The 15,036-nt window shown below is 51.5% G+C and overlaps 5 protein-coding genes across 5 annotated transcripts; 3 read left to right on the forward strand and 2 right to left on the reverse strand.

Annotated features, from left to right (window-relative positions):
- Nucleotides 1-953: 953 nt before the first annotated feature.
- LAP1-2 (Leucine aminopeptidase 1) lies at nucleotides 954-2,171 on the forward strand (the record flags this gene model as incomplete). The annotated part of the gene is made up of 3 exons (XM_036636009.1): nucleotides 954-1,100; nucleotides 1,148-1,885; nucleotides 1,935-2,171. The coding sequence occupies 3 exons, from the start codon at nucleotides 954-956 to the stop codon at nucleotides 2,169-2,171; spliced, it is 1,122 nt and encodes a 373-aa protein (XP_036498081.1).
- Nucleotides 2,172-2,552: 381 nt separating this feature from the next.
- Nucleotides 2,553-4,956, reverse strand: CGCS363_v004161 (uncharacterized protein; the record flags this gene model as incomplete). The annotated part of the gene is made up of 2 exons (XM_036636010.1): nucleotides 2,553-4,433; nucleotides 4,495-4,956. 2 exons carry the CDS (start codon nucleotides 4,954-4,956, stop codon nucleotides 2,553-2,555), a joined length of 2,343 nt encoding a protein of 780 aa, XP_036498080.1.
- Nucleotides 4,957-8,504: 3,548 nt separating this feature from the next.
- On the forward strand, nucleotides 8,505-9,564 carry PLR_Fi1 (Bifunctional pinoresinol-lariciresinol reductase; the record flags this gene model as incomplete). Its single annotated transcript, XM_036636011.1, has 3 exons — nucleotides 8,505-8,540; nucleotides 8,597-8,778; nucleotides 8,841-9,564. The coding sequence occupies 3 exons, from the start codon at nucleotides 8,505-8,507 to the stop codon at nucleotides 9,562-9,564; spliced, it is 942 nt and encodes a 313-aa protein (XP_036498083.1).
- Nucleotides 9,565-10,451: 887 nt separating this feature from the next.
- CGCS363_v004163 (uncharacterized protein) lies at nucleotides 10,452-10,762 on the forward strand (the record flags this gene model as incomplete). The annotated part of the gene is made up of 2 exons (XM_036636012.1): nucleotides 10,452-10,622; nucleotides 10,697-10,762. 2 exons carry the CDS (start codon nucleotides 10,452-10,454, stop codon nucleotides 10,760-10,762), a joined length of 237 nt encoding a protein of 78 aa, XP_036498082.1.
- A 551-nt stretch (nucleotides 10,763-11,313) lies between these two features.
- Nucleotides 11,314-13,814, reverse strand: yanC-1 (Cytochrome P450 monooxygenase yanC; the record flags this gene model as incomplete). Its single annotated transcript, XM_036636013.1, has 12 exons — nucleotides 11,314-11,367; nucleotides 11,429-11,667; nucleotides 11,732-11,883; nucleotides 11,940-12,129; nucleotides 12,338-12,491; nucleotides 12,554-12,687; nucleotides 12,761-12,781; nucleotides 12,835-12,874; nucleotides 12,942-13,080; nucleotides 13,144-13,205; nucleotides 13,311-13,430; nucleotides 13,506-13,814. The coding sequence occupies 12 exons, from the start codon at nucleotides 13,812-13,814 to the stop codon at nucleotides 11,314-11,316; spliced, it is 1,614 nt and encodes a 537-aa protein (XP_036498085.1).
- Between the last annotated feature and the right edge of the window lie 1,222 nt (nucleotides 13,815-15,036).

Genomic DNA, 15,036 nt, shown 5'->3' on the forward strand with positions numbered 1-15,036 from the left:
GAACGTCTTAGAGTGGGTAGTCGATTGGGACTCTTAGAGCCGGGTTCTTGCCGTTAGCAATGGGCTTAGATGAAATGTGCGTGATGAATCCTCAGTGAGAAAGATGGCGAATGCCTTTCGTCAGGGAAATTAGGAAGTTGGAATGCGGATGCAGTGCTAAGCGCGCCGAGGCCTTGGATGAGGAGGTGATACTCGGCAGCTTCCCGAGACATCTATGGTCAGCTGTTATCAGCGGAAACAAGAGGATGCTCGAGATTTTGGTTGGGAGATCTGCAGGTACGGATGCTGTGTACCCAATGAGGTGGTCCTGTGTAGCCAAGAGCGTGAGTTCCTTGGCCCGGGCTTCCGAGCGCTTGGAATCATCTGCCATCTACGTCAGATTCCCCGCCATCTCAACTTCGCGACGCGTTCGATTGATTATGTGCAAGATTTACTATTATGAACTTTCAGTGATCTCTGCCCTCTTCACTCGGAACTACGAATGACATGGCTTACGGACAGACACTTGCCTGTCTTTATGTTTTGAACAAACATCATGCTGCTCGCCGACGTCGGGCACTTTTTCTGAGGTGCCAAGACTGACTGTATTCGGAAGGTGACTTTTAGCCAAGGACGAAATCGCGCGGGGAGATGGTGACGGTGAGGGGTTCGGGCAACCACCAAGTCTTACATGCAGCTCAGAGTACGAATATCCCAGCCGCCAAGCGAACGTCCATTACAGACGATCAATAGATCGAATTGAGTTTTAGGGCTTTTGACCACCGCATAGCTCACACGGATGTGAGCACATCAGGGTTCAGGCTGGGCTTCAGTGGATATTTCTACCTTTCAACCTCCCACTTTCATTTTCTGGGCCAGATCATCGACCAAAGCTGCGAGGGCATCATCTGAAGGAACAGCCGCTCGACGTGCCCAATTCCGAGTCTCGTTCTCCGCTCAACGTGTCTGTCACAATGCGCGCTACAACTTTCCTTGCGGGTCTCGCTGCCTCTGCGGCGGCAGAATCCATTGCGCGCGATGCCTCCAAGCTCTTCACCTTGGAGACCGCGCCCGGCGAAACGGTCACCGTCACAGAGGAGGAGAAGTGGGAGATGATGGACGTAGGTAGCCGCATGCCTCTATAACATGCCTTTATTGACACTTCCAGAAACGCATCCACTTCTTCGACATCACGGAATGGCCTGACGCCCCTGCGGCATCAACTAAAGATTTCAGATTGGCGGCGGCTCTCCCGTTCCCGACTGGAATGAACCAGACAAGCCACGTCAACGCGCTCATCCCCAAGCTCGACAAGTCTCGCATGCAAGCCCATCTGGAGCGTTTCTCGGCCTTCCACAACAGGTATTACCTCTCTCGCACGGGCGTTGAGTCTGCCGAGTGGCTGTTCGGCCAGATCTCCGCCATCGTCGATGCCGCGGGACATCCTACCGCCAATGTCCGTTACGTGGGGCATACTGCTTGGTCGCAGCCCAGCATCATTGTCACGATCCCTGGTCAGAACCAACGCACCGTTGTAGTCGGCGCCCATCTGGACTCCGTGATATCTGGGGACAGAGGTGCAGGACGTGCACCCGGAGCCGACGACAACGGCTCCGGCAGCGTGATGATTCTCGAGGTGCTGAGAGTCGCCTTGACGGATCCAAGAATCGCGGCGGGAGAGTTGCTGAACACCGTTGAGTTCCACTGGTACGGCGCCGAGGAGGCCGGACTACTTGGTAGCCAGGACATCTTTACGCAGTATAATGCGAGCCGCCGTCAGGTTGTCGCCATGCTCAACCAGGACATGGTCGGATACGTGGGCCGAGATGGGGTCGAGAGATTCGGTGTCGTCACGGACTGGGTTGATCTTGATCAGGTCGCGTTCATGAAACGGGTGATTGATGCGGTAAGTCTGTCGACTAGACTTGTGGTGGCGAAGGACTAATGGTATGCAGTACACCGACATCCCGTATGAGGAGACCGTCTGCGGATATGCTTGCTCTGATCATGCGTCGGCCAACCGCAACGGATATCCTTCATCGTTCGTTTTTGAGGCGCCTTTCGGAAACCACAATCCATACATTCATACCCCCAACGATACGATTGAGCATGTTTCTTTCGATCATGCACTCCAGCATGCGAAGATGACAACGGGATTCGTCTTCGAGTTGGCGTATTGGCCTTTTGCATGAGCCATCTTGCACAACGAACAGCTGGTCACAGAACTTGAAAGTTTAACTGATTAAAACAAACCCTAGCTTAATTACACCTCGCTGGCCTTATATGAGAGGCACAACATGTTCCCACAGATCCGACTCGAGTATCTTGGTACTATCTGAGGCGGTTCGAAAGAGAAAGGCTACTATTAGACATCGATAAATGATAACATCGTCGACATCCCTTGTGTTCTGGTCTCTATGGGCATGATCTTGGTCCCAAGAAGACCAATCGTTCTTTGAAGCAGAATTTTGGACCAAAACTGCTTGCAGTCTATCCAATAGTTGATACAAACCGGCAACGTCAGAGCCTTCTTCGAAATCAACCCCTGTAAGGTGTTTCAAATGGCGTCCATGTTACCTTGCTTTCTCAGCAAATAGGTGTAGATGAAGGAGTTTCTCATTGCCGCTGGCGATCTCCGGCCCGGGACTGACTACGTCATGATTATCTTCCCTGTCATATGCTGGGTTCAGAGCCTCGTAGATGTTCTCACCCAGGTTGAAGCTCTTCAGTAGGTTTGCAAGTGCTTGTAGGGTCTTTGAGTGCCTACAACGAGCCGTGTCATGTCTGCAATGTGGCTGGTTTGCAGTGTGTGTCGTAGCCTGGCCAGAGTCATGCCCATCAAAGTGGCAACAGCTGGACCTGGTGACAGGGCCACAATCTTGGACATTATTGACCATTTCCTCGGCGTGCAGTAAGAGCAATGTCGTGCTGCATAGTACCACAGCGCGGAACTCGACATCATCCCTTCCCCTGTCTTGAAGCCATTTGTCGACGTCCTTCATTTGCTGAAGAACTACCCATCGCAGAGCCTTCTGTAATCCAATTGGGAACCTGAAGAACCATTGCCTAAGCTTTTGCGGGCTGTGAAGTAACTTGAGACACAATTGAAGAACCAAAAGATAGCCTTTGATGGGTTCCTTGGACTCCAAGTCAGCAGCTTGTAGTGCTGCGGAGGCTTCAGCTTTGATCTTCTCAGCCAAAGCTGTTTCTTCGGCAGCTCTTTGTGCCTTAAGCATATCATGGCGTTGGTTTCTTCCTTGAGCCAATTTTGCTGTCATTTTGGCCGCTTCCTCTGCTTTGTGCTTGTTCTTGGTGATTTGTTCCGCTTTGCGATACTCGAGGTTTCTTGCTTCTTTGACACGTAGCTTCTTGTCATCGAAAGCCCATTGTACTACCCGTGCAATTTTGGTGAGCTCCTCAGGGCTATCTGCAGTTGTTCTATCAGGGATACTGAAATTGAACCAAACGAAGTGGCTCCATGGTGGGGGATCGCTGGACAGTCGCCACTGTGAGAGTTTCAATTCCTTCGTCTCACTCAGTAGTACCTTTGGCCAGTAACTTCCATTGAGTGCAAGGGCTGTTAAGTCATGGTCCCTCCCCAGGCTGGAGTCGGGGAATATGGCAGGAGGGTGGTCCGGTGTGCCAGCTAGAAAGAGACTGACGACTGGCAATTTGCCACTTGGAATGACATTTCGGCCTTGTGGAAAGGAGTCCTGTTTGTTGAAATGTCTATTCGCAACTTTTTTCATGTGAGTTGAAATGATCTTGCGTTCGAAACGCGATGGTCGAAGCAAGTTCAGACCATATCGTACTTGCGATCCATGGACAGTGGTGTAAATGGGACCATACTCGGACTCATCCCGAGCTAGCAGGAGTCCACCTGCTGTGTATATAATTCCGTTTCCGTTCAGCAATGCCATGCGAATAGCCTTGAGATCTGGAGTCGCTGTTCTCTTATCCTTCCTCTCGTGTCGTGAATAGGCGCCAACGACGCCGAGTATGGGGTGTTGACGAAAGTCGAACTGAAATCCTCGGCCAACAATGGTAGGATATCTTGAAGATTCATCCACGGCTCCAAAACTGACCCCTGTCGTCGCGAGGAGCGATACAATAATTCCCAGCTCTGCGTACGCTGGCGCTGCCACAATATCATCTGGGAGGTAATCGGCCGTGACTGAACGGAGGCCGTTGCCCATGTCAACCAGGTTTAGCTCTACCCGGTCCAGGCCAATTTCCGCGAAGAGGCCAATCCAAGCAGCCGCAGAGGTGTCCTCGGAGACGGAACGAAACCAACTCCTGGCTCGGGTAGTTGAATAAGCCAGATCGCTATAGGAACTCCAGCGTTGATTTCCTGAACCTAGTGTAGTCTGTAATGCCGACAAACATGAGGATTTCCGGTAGGTTGTTCCAGTGCTGTCACTCCATACTTTTTGAATGTTTTGCCACCAGTGCATCTGGATGAGGTCAGTTCGATATGCTCTTTTGTCTTACAATTCCTCTCCGTCTCTATGTTACCTGTGTATAGGCATCAGCCTCACCTGTTTCGCCTTTACTCATCGTGTCCACGCTACCGTCTAACGTCCTACTGTCTGGATCCATCCCCTCAAAGATCGATTGTCGGGCCATAACGTGCTCTAGCAGAGTTCCTGTTCGCAATATGGGAGTCCGTGCTGTTACTTCGAACCCCATTTCCGACCAACTCCATCCCTTCTTGGTCTTCCGAGACCACCTTCCAATGGCTCGTTCATTGGTCTTTCGTCGCCCTTTCGCCGCCGCAAAAACAGCCTGTAGGATCATGGTAACGGCAAACATGGTGGCAAGCACACCGACAGGAACCGTAAACCAGAACGTGGTCGGATCCCAGTTAGTTTGGGCATCTTCCTCTCGGTGCTGCTCGTTCAGAAACTGGAGTAAAGTCCGCAGGAGACAGTCGGTCGAGTTGCTGTCCTCAGAGCAGCTAGAGCCGTCGGGAATCATCGCGTAGGAGTAGTATGGTGAGACAATTTGACTCCGTGCACGTATTCCTGTTTAGAATCGTTCGGTTTGTCACGCCATGAAGTCCGACTCTCCAAGACAACCTCCTGTCATTGCTCGGTTTTGGGATGAAGGCGAGTGAGTGGTAGTGACTATGAAGATGATGCTTGCGACGGAGCCGACAGATTTGGCCACGGATACTGCGGTTGTTTTGTTTTTAATTTCCCTCAATTTTCTATCGGGAGCCTTGCGGAGGCCACCACAAAGTCGTCATATGATAGCAACTGCGGACTACTAGCGAGCTGTCAGACCCGCTGAGAGGTGAAACCAACCAATTGCGATCTGGAAATACAGTCCGAATTTTCAATCAACATTGCTTTTTCTACAGCTGCCTGCAATCAGGTGGCCCGAAAGGGGAAATCGTGGGGAAGCACAAAATCAGGTAACGCATCATGCAGGGGTAACTCACTATCTATCACTATGCTGATCAAGAAGGATTCGGGGCTGAGTTTCCGAATCAGCTTTTTCCCGCAAGTTTGCATCCAATAGCGTCCATGACAAAATGCGTCAGAGTCCCCGCAGGAATGGTTGTTCAGGACATATATCAAACTTCACTCGAGATGAGAATTCTGGAGCTTCAAAAATCGACGGGTTTCCGTTTGGAATGCTGTCAATTTGCCCTCTACCGCGAGTTTACACTTTCTAGTCTATGAGTGATAACGACAACCCTTGGCACCTCGTCTTTTGATGTATGAAAACCACATTCAGAAACCTGCGATAACTGATGCACACCGTGAACTCTCAACATCTGTCAGCAGACCATGCTGTCAGATAGCCGACTACAACATCATAATCCTGCCGTGCGCCGCGCTAAATGTACTCCCGTGTCAGTTTCCCCGTCTTTCGCGAATTGTTGGAAGTTGTGCATCGCATACCTTAACACGACTTGTTGCAGCTAATAATACTATATGTCGGATCGTCACAGCAAATCTTCCAACCGAAGGGAATATTGCTGCTTATTCTGCCGACCAAACATGTGTCGTCCTTGCCGTTCACACACGCTACAGTGCCACTGATGCCGAGACAAGTCTTGCAGCCGGCTGACACAAGTGATGCGCCCAATAGAGGAAACAAGAGACTGGAAAACTGCATTTTGAGGGTTTGTACTGTGCGTTGATTGGTGTTGCAAAGCTGATAACCTATTGTGGGAAGTGCTTGAGAGTGATGAACAACTGTAGTCTACTGCGAGGGTTTCTCGGTTCTTATATTTCACCTTCCCTTCGCCACAACAATTCAGCATTGATCCATAGTTGTTATTGAAGCTTTCGCCTGATATCACTGTTGATTAGCCTGGCCTTGTGACACGCGTGTCATATAGATTTGTGTTGAGACGAACGTGTGGGGGGGTTCTCCAAACCTTAAACGGATGGTTCTATTTCGATTCACAAAGTGCAACTTATCCGAGCTGCAACTCATAGCAAGGCACAGATATGTAAGAGAGTTCATCTTATTGTCTAGCGCCTGACTCGACAAGTCATACGAGGCTATTGAACGAGGCCTGAATCTTGGTCTTGCCTTCGGCGGTCAAGGAGTACCTAGGAATATCTGCAAGATCCCGCTTCAGTCTCTTTATCATTAGCTTCTCCTACAAGCGGAGAGAGAACGAACCTCAGCATTCTGAATCCATTATCCCATGTATCTAGCTATACCTATTTATGGCTCTATCTGGAGGCCTTCACATCCGACCATCGCGCCAAGCCTGGACCGGCCGTTGTAAGTTCTGCTTAACTGGCAGTTTAACGCTCTCATGTCACCGGGCTGGCCGAGTTTTACGAGCAGATCAGGGGAACTAACTGCATCACAAGACAAAAGGCTCGGTAATGGTGCCTCCGGCACCCCTGCCCCCTGCACCGCACTATGCAGCCATGTGCCTGCAGGGATCAACTGCAACGGGCGTAACACGGAGTAGTCCGCAGTGATTCCGGATTACTCCAGTCATGTACTCCCGTAAGGCTGTTAACTGATCAGTACCCAGCGTTGATCAGTCTCATTAGTTACTCTCGCTTAGCTGGGAAACTCCCCCCTAGAACACACAAGACGGAAGCCGGACAGATCGTCAGGATACCAGCCAGAGACATACTAGGGTATCAATCAATCTTCCTACATTCCCCAAAGACAGGGACGCCAGCATGTGAGAGACAAATCGCCAAAGGAACGGTCAGAATCCAGAGGAATCCTCGGACGATGAGTAGAGATGGCATATTTCAGATACGCGCCTCAAGGGCAGCGAATGTGGCAACATGCAAGTCCGGGAGTGCATGGAAACCAACGCAGCCACCAGGTATCAGAGTGTCAGCCGAGGGGCCCACTGGCGCCGCTCTTGCTGACCAAGAGCCATGTTGAGCCGCTGAGCTTGCTCATAGGGCCTAAGCAAGCTAGAGAGGGACCAGCTAGCAGATGATAAAATCTCAGCTAAATAATTCATCACACTTCCAGCTCGTTTATATTTGATATCTTCATGGTCATTGTGTGTACGTCTTAACTAGGTAGGACGGTTCGAATAAAGGTCCTAAGGTAGCCTCAAAAACGCAGCGAGCGTCAGGGGATGTGTCAGGATAGCTGATATCATCTACGCCCCTCTGTCGACACTATGAATGGCCTTACGGCTACAGGTCAACCACGGCATAAAACCTCCACTGCTGAGCTGCTCATTCGAGCAATACCTATTCAAGATGAATTCAAAATGAGGTGGTTCACCTGCTGCGTGGGCGAAGGTAGACATACAAAGTCCCGCTGAAGCAGTATTTGAGCACAAAGTCGCCACGGCTAAAGCATTTACTGATCGAATCACATGATGTCATTAAAGGGAAATGATCTGAGGTGGAAGACATTGAGGACAGCTGACGCTTATGTGATTATGTTGTTTTGTCGTTGCTTGCATCTTTTTTCGGGTATTTGTAAGAGTTTAAACATGCCCAGCCCACTTTGAAGTCCGCAGGAGGTATGGGCCGTGGAACCATGTGTTACGCAGAGCCTCGTCGTTTCTATGGAGCAGCACAGGACGTAGCCAAATCAGGTTCATCAGGGCGGAGTTTTGACATCACGTATCAAGTCCGCTCAAAGTCCGCAGCTCCAATACGTGATGCAGGGATGCGAGATGTTTGAGTACACAAATCTGTCCGCATTTTTCTATTATGTTGGAGCCAGCTCGGTCAAGCTCCACATGAGGCATACGGCCTCCGACCGACGCCGAGTGGAGCAGCTGTCAGTCGGGGCCCCCGATGTGGAATCGGCACAATCACCGGAGCCCTCCGGACGCCGAGATGATGGGCCAATCGAAACCTTCTCATATGAGAATGGAGGAATCGATAGCGGTACGGATCGCTACGGTCGCCGGTTCAAGATAGTATGGTTGCCTCCAACTTGAGTCAGATCCGAATTGTTCCCAACTATTTAAACGCTCGAGCATATCTCGTGAATTGGTACGCTGGCTTCTCGAACAACAACACCTTATCACAAGCTCTATTCTTTATACCTTCCTACCCATCACAATGGCTACAGTCGTGAGAAACGTTGCACTCCTCGGGGTAGGGTGGACCTTTTCTTGAAGCATCTAGATCTTGACGTCTCTAATTACTGTTAGGCTACCGGGACACTGGGTCCTCACTTGCTGAAAGCATTGACTGGTGCTGGGCACTCTGTCACCGTTATCCAGCGCAAGGAATCTACGAGGGAAGCGCCTCAGGGCGTGAAGTCTGTCAAGGTTGACCTGACCAGCTTCGATGACCTCGTCTCCGTGTTCAAGGGGCAGGATGTCTTCGTCAGGTAGGCCCAGTGAACCCTCAGAGCTCTGCATTACTTTGCATCAACTACTGATGCCGCATCAGCGCTGTTCCAAACCCGACTCTCGCTTCAGACAAGGTCATCATCGACGCCGCCATCGCAGCCTCAGTGAAGCGCATCATTCCCTCCGAGTTTACCACCAATCTGGACACCCCTCTTTCTCGCAAGCTGCCTCACGTCCTTGGCAAGGTTGCGGTTCGCGAGTACCTCGAATCTGTGGTCTCAGCTTCTTCTTCAACGACATGGACATCCATCAACAACGGCGCATTCCTCGAGCTGTGCCTCAAGTTCGGCATTCTCGGCCCCAACTTGATGCAGAAGACAGCTACTTTCCACGACGGCGGTGAAAAGGTTGTCGGTGCATCCCTGCTCCCTGATATCGGCACCGCGTTGGTCAAGATCCTTGAGCCTGGCCATTTTGAGGAGACTGCCAACAAGCCGGTCTACTTCTACTCCGCTGCCATCAGCGAGAAGATGCTGACCCGACTTGCGTCCGAGGCGACCGGTATCGACTTTGGCAGCGTCGAGGACGGCCGCATCCCCAATCTGAAGGTTGAGGATATGGTCCGCGACGCGAACGAGAGGCTGGCCAATGGAGACAAGTCTGCGATGATCACCTATTACTTCCCAATGATGTACAGCGAGGGGTACGGAGGCACTGACTTCAAGAAGTTGTCTTGGAATGAAAAGTTGGGTCTCAGGGTTCTGAGCGAAGAAGATCTGAAGGAGCTCTTTAAACAGGCTGCGAGGGAGCTCGGAGGTTTCTAAGACAAGATAAAGCTCTTCGAGTGATATCTCTAGACAAGGCGTCATCGTTGACATGTATGGCAACATCGCTGGAACCCAAGTTAGATCGAAATAATTGTTGACTAGAATTTAAGTTTACAAACGAGAATGAAGATCCCATGTTTGCCACTCAAGGTCCATGTTGAAGCAGTAAGGTCACCCATGTGTGTCACGTAAACCTAAGTGCACGGCCATCTGAACCACGGCCGTCGCGAATTGCTCTCACGTCTTCAATATGGCAAGTCTCCCAAGCGCCCGCGCGGTTACTGTGGACAGCCTGTCAAGAGAATGCAGTTCGACAAGGACATGCCACAAACAGCGCAGCCGAGTCCGGCAGGTCGGTTTTGTTGGTCCGTGTGACGTATGAACGTACTGGGATCGGCCCTCCTGTGTCACTTAGATTTGCGGATCATCACTGGAGGCGAGGTAGTATCTTATGCCGACGATTCTCTGCTTGGAACCGAGAGCTCGGTTAAAGGCTGGAGGGTATGGAAACCGGGGAACATCAGCAGGAATCACCAGTGAGAATGCAAGCGACATATCCGAATTGTTCTGCAACCACGGATTTACATTCATTCACTGTCCTAATAGGGAAAATGGACCGGTAGTCTCTACCCATCGGCCGAAACTCAATAATAACCATATCCACGGACGCGGCCTGACTTGCACGCTGACGGCTCCACACTCGCGGTCGGTCGTTCATCCGATGAGGAGTCACTTCCAAGGGAATCCAGGAAAACAGTGTGATGCCCGAAGTCAATATATAAGAGACTCAATTTCCCAAGTAATGGCCTAGAATTATTATCAGTTCACTCGACTTGACATCTCACTCCGCCCGTCTCTTTTAGAATTCCACACACATCTTCACCATGAAGTTCTCCATCATCGCCCTTATCGTCCCCCTCGTCGCCGGTGCCGCCATCCAAGAGCGCCAGGTCAGCCCCGAGTGCGAGAAATGGGGCTCTCTTGACCACCCGTATCCCTTTGCCACACAGTGGGGACAATACTTCCTCTGCTGCAACTACTTGGGACCAAACGATGTGAGTTTTCATCGTCCTTTCTGATAACGTGAAACCACGACGAAGCTTCCTGTAGTTGCTGACTTGTGACATAGCTTTCTCAGGGCTGCTGTGATCCCGCTGGCGCCAACACCGGCAGCGGTGCTCCTGGATGCCCTTAAGCAAGCAGGCAGTTGGGAAACGTCTGCCGTTATTCGCAACACGTAACTTCGATTCATGTACACATATATACAATAACAACACAAATCGTTTCATTACCCAAAAGTCCTCCGTCTTCGCGTGTGAGAGGAAGCCAAATGCAGTGTGGCCTTGTTATATGAACCCGCCCCCCAGTGCTTTTGTTGCCTTGCCGTTCTACATCCTATGACCAAAACCTGCCAGATACTCATCACTCACTGCACAATATCCATACGTATAGTTCTACCCCAGATCTAACGCCCGGGATGATTCAACTGCCCGAGAAACACTCAGGGGGCCTCCGGGGGCACCATCACCGGCCCCACACCATAAAGAGGGGCCATCCCGGCCTCCGCTTGCCCCTTTAGGAGATCATCTGGGCTTTGGATAAATGACGGTCTTCACAAGGTTTGTTTAGCGATCCGACTTGCCGCAGGCGAAGAATGCCTATTTCAACCACGGGCGAGTGTTTGGTTCAGAAAACAGGTTTCTGATTTCTTCTGTGGTAGCATGCACTCCCCTCCCTTCAACTTGCCTACAAATATTCCTCTGGTTTGGGTATGCTCTTCTCGCCCATATTCAACGGCATCTGCACTCGACGTCAGCTCCAAATCTACCAATGTATTCGCGAGACAGATGCGTGAACTTACCATAGCCGGCCTAGCCGCAGTCTCCCTCTCAAAAAAGTCCATGACGATCTTCTTCCGACTTTCGCTCCTGTACGTCAACTTCACTGGCATATCCTCCGCAGGATTTCCGGGCAACTCGCCGGCGTAGTCAGCAAACTCCAACGTCGACTTGGTCCCCGGCGCCGGAGCGATATCAAATGCCCAGAGGATGCGCATCATGGTGATCACAAAAGACCGTTCAGCGACGTGGTATCCCGGACCTAGCACACTCTTAGCAAAGCCTCTACTGGAACCTGTTCAATCGAGGGGACGGGGGCAGCTCACAACCGCGTCGGCCGGCCCCGAACGCAAAGTGATCCCTCTTCGTCGGGTCTTGGTGGTTCATGCTCTCCATCGTCGTGGTCTCGTCGTCCTTGAACCTCTCCGGCCAGAAACGCTCTGGGTCCTCGTGTCTCGCGGGGTCGTGGCTTATGGCGCTGCATCATGTCAGTCTCCCTCGAATTCTGTCATCGCAGGCGTGATATCGACACACTATGCGTTGACATGAAGCCTCGCGCCTTTCGGCAGGCAATACTCCCCAACCTGGAGATCTCGCGCGGTAATGTGAGGATGGCCGAGGGCCACCGGAGGCCGCCATCTCCAGAGCTCCTTCATCATCATGCGGAGGTAGGGGATGCTCTTGAGATCATCATAGACGGGTATCCTCTCGCCAACGACTCGATCTAAGTTCCCTCGCACGTCAGTGTTTGTCCCAAGCGCTCCAAAGACGAAAAGCGAGTGACTTGCCGATATCTTCCCGGGCCTTGGCTTGTACTTCGGGAAACATCATCATCGCTTCCAGGAATGTCCACGTTGTCATCCGGCTCTATGAAAGCGCTCTCTTGATCAGTCACATTCACGGAAATGGGGATCGCAGGCGTCGAGCTTAACCCACCGTATCCGCAGCTCCGACAATGAGCGACAACCCCAGAATGGCCACCTCTTCTTTGCATGACATCCCCCTCAGATCGTCCGACTTCAGGACAGAGCCCCAAAACGTGTTTTCCAAAGACGGATCGCCCTTTGCCAGGCGGTCTTGAGCAGCCTGCAACCCAAGTATCAGACGTGGTTCTCAAACATCGACCTCTCGATAAGAGTATGACTTACCTCGAGTCTCTTCATCGCCCAAGCCAGATCTCTACGATACCTTGCGCGCCCCCTCCTCTCCCAAGGCTTTAAGAACATGGGGAGCTTTCCAAGTGACGGCATCAGGTCGATGACGTTCATGCCCGGAAACGTGTCTGAGATTGCGTGACTGTGGTCAGCTTCGTCGGCCTGAACCGTCAACTTGAGCGCATATAGGGGTACTCGTACTGATGATTTGCGTCTCAGCCTCTGCTTCAATGTCAGCGTCCGGACAAGGCGGTACAAAACAAGGTTCTACTCACCCATGATGAACGGGATAACGGCATCGTCCGTATCGGGAATCTAGGTCCATCGTCGCGTCAACAACCCCGTACCTTATTAGTCCACACATGATGAAGACGAGCCTTACATCCATGCCCATAAAAGCCGTTGCAAAAGCGCTGTACGTGTACCTCCCGATGGCTTGATACAGTCTCGCGCCAGCAAGACCGCCTTTGGGATCCGTAACATTCTCATGAAGGAACTTCAAAGTCTCGTATTCCAATAACCTGGCACGGCCGCAGTAAGCACCAGAATCTCTCCGTCTCGCGATCCGAGACTCGCAGACTCACGGAATGATCTCGTCAGCCTTTTGGACATTCGTCACAAGCTGGTTGATAACCTTGCGTTGATTCTTCAACCACTCGTCAGCAAGCTACATCATCAAACATAACATCTTTCCCCGTAATCGTTGATTTGCCGAAACTGCCTCCCTCAGGCTTGGCCACTTTCTACTCACCTTCCACGTCGGGTCGCTCGCCTTCAAGAACAGCACGTTAAAGTCGTTGTTCAGAATGGTGCTTGACATGATCCACGTCGGCCGGTCCGCCGTCTGCGCAGACTTCTTGTCGAATATTTCCTGCGCCCCAGTCAACAAAGCCCTTCCGCGCCTGAAAACAGACCATGCCGAACAACCAATACTTAGGTTGCTCACCTTCACCATCACATCCGAGTTGATATAATAATCAACAATATACCCGGATCTGACCCCGAATATCGGCCCATACGTCCTCGCCCACTCATTCAGCCGCAAATGCCACGTCCTCGTCTTGTTCTCGCGGATCAGCTCCGGCAGGTGTCCGAGGACGGGTGTGGCAGGTGGTTGTGGCGGTAATCTCTTCGTCGACTTTTTTCTTCTTCGTACCCAAACAGCGAGTCCAAGAATGACTGCTCCCAAGATCGCGAGGGCAGGATTATTCAAGACCATCTCGACGACACGTGATTCCGCAACAGTACCGCCCATCGTTGTATGTAATGCCAGTGCCAATGTCGTTGGGATTGAGTTGAGTTAGTAACCAGTTTACAAAACTCAACATCAATCTTCTCAGTTGCTGCACGAGCAAACAACTTTATTCATCAACGTCGATAGCACAGCAACGCCTCACACCCGGGTTTTCCGATCACAAAGCGGACCGGATCGGTGCCTCCTGTCGCCGTCGTGGTAGTCGAGCAATCCTCCTGCCGTGCGGCGTATCAGACTCCCCCACCGGCAATGCCGCACGTCCGCCGGAAAGTGCGGGGGAGGGCAGCCTAAGCTTTCCCCCAGACTTCCCCAGACCACACTATCTCACGGCATTTGGAATAGAGTGATTCTAATTTGAAGGAAGAGGCGTTGTCCGTATGAGGAAGCACTTGTAGAGGCCTTGCCATGGTCTTGATGGTCTACCCCACAAGGCATCATCCAATCGTTCTGCTAGCTACAATCTCTACAGAACACGAGGCTCAGGTTGTGTTACTGGCACTCATCGGTGGAATCGGCGTCGAAAGCGCCGTGTCGACTCGGATGTTCCGGTCAGCTGCCATCTCATGCTCGGGCTGCTTGACCATTGTTGAACTGAAAGAGAAGGTCGTACTGAGGCAGTGGCATTGAAGTAGAAATACCACCTATTTACGCAAAATTCGTCACTGTTCAAGTTCCTCATGCTACTTTCTCTGGACCGCTTCCTCCCTCATCCCCAAAATGTCCGATTGCTGGTGATTTGGAAGTCGAAGGAATATTGACCAAAATGAGAGACTCGGGTCACTGTGTTGCTGACCAGATGCATCAAGCAATACGAAGACGAATCACCAACCCATCTTTCTGACTCAGAAACCTACGCTCAGAAGACGTCAATCCCTCAGTGGAAGCATTTCACCTTGGAAATACGAGACGCACACCGAACGTCACCTCAACCACTCAGTCACCCACCCGATACCGCTCCCGATCACATCCGGAGAAAGGTGGTGCTGAGTGAGACCACCGCCGCGATTCAAAACCTTCGGAAACGGCCCGGCACCCATCTTGAAAAACACCAATCTATTGGCAAAGCTTATTTGACAGCAGCGACTGTCCCAAAAGCCGAATGCGCAAGGGCAGCCCAAATTCGGCAGCATCGGACCACGGAGCTTTTTAGGACCCCGCTGACATATCCGGAATGCTGCCGGGAGGGTCCCGCCGCCTCCGAATTCGAAAAGTCATTTCGGAT

Source organism: Colletotrichum siamense (assembly GCF_013390195.1).
Source record: "Colletotrichum siamense strain Cg363 chromosome Unknown KSG_Cg363_contig03, whole genome shotgun sequence".
Taxonomy (NCBI): domain Eukaryota; kingdom Fungi; phylum Ascomycota; class Sordariomycetes; order Glomerellales; family Glomerellaceae; genus Colletotrichum; species Colletotrichum siamense.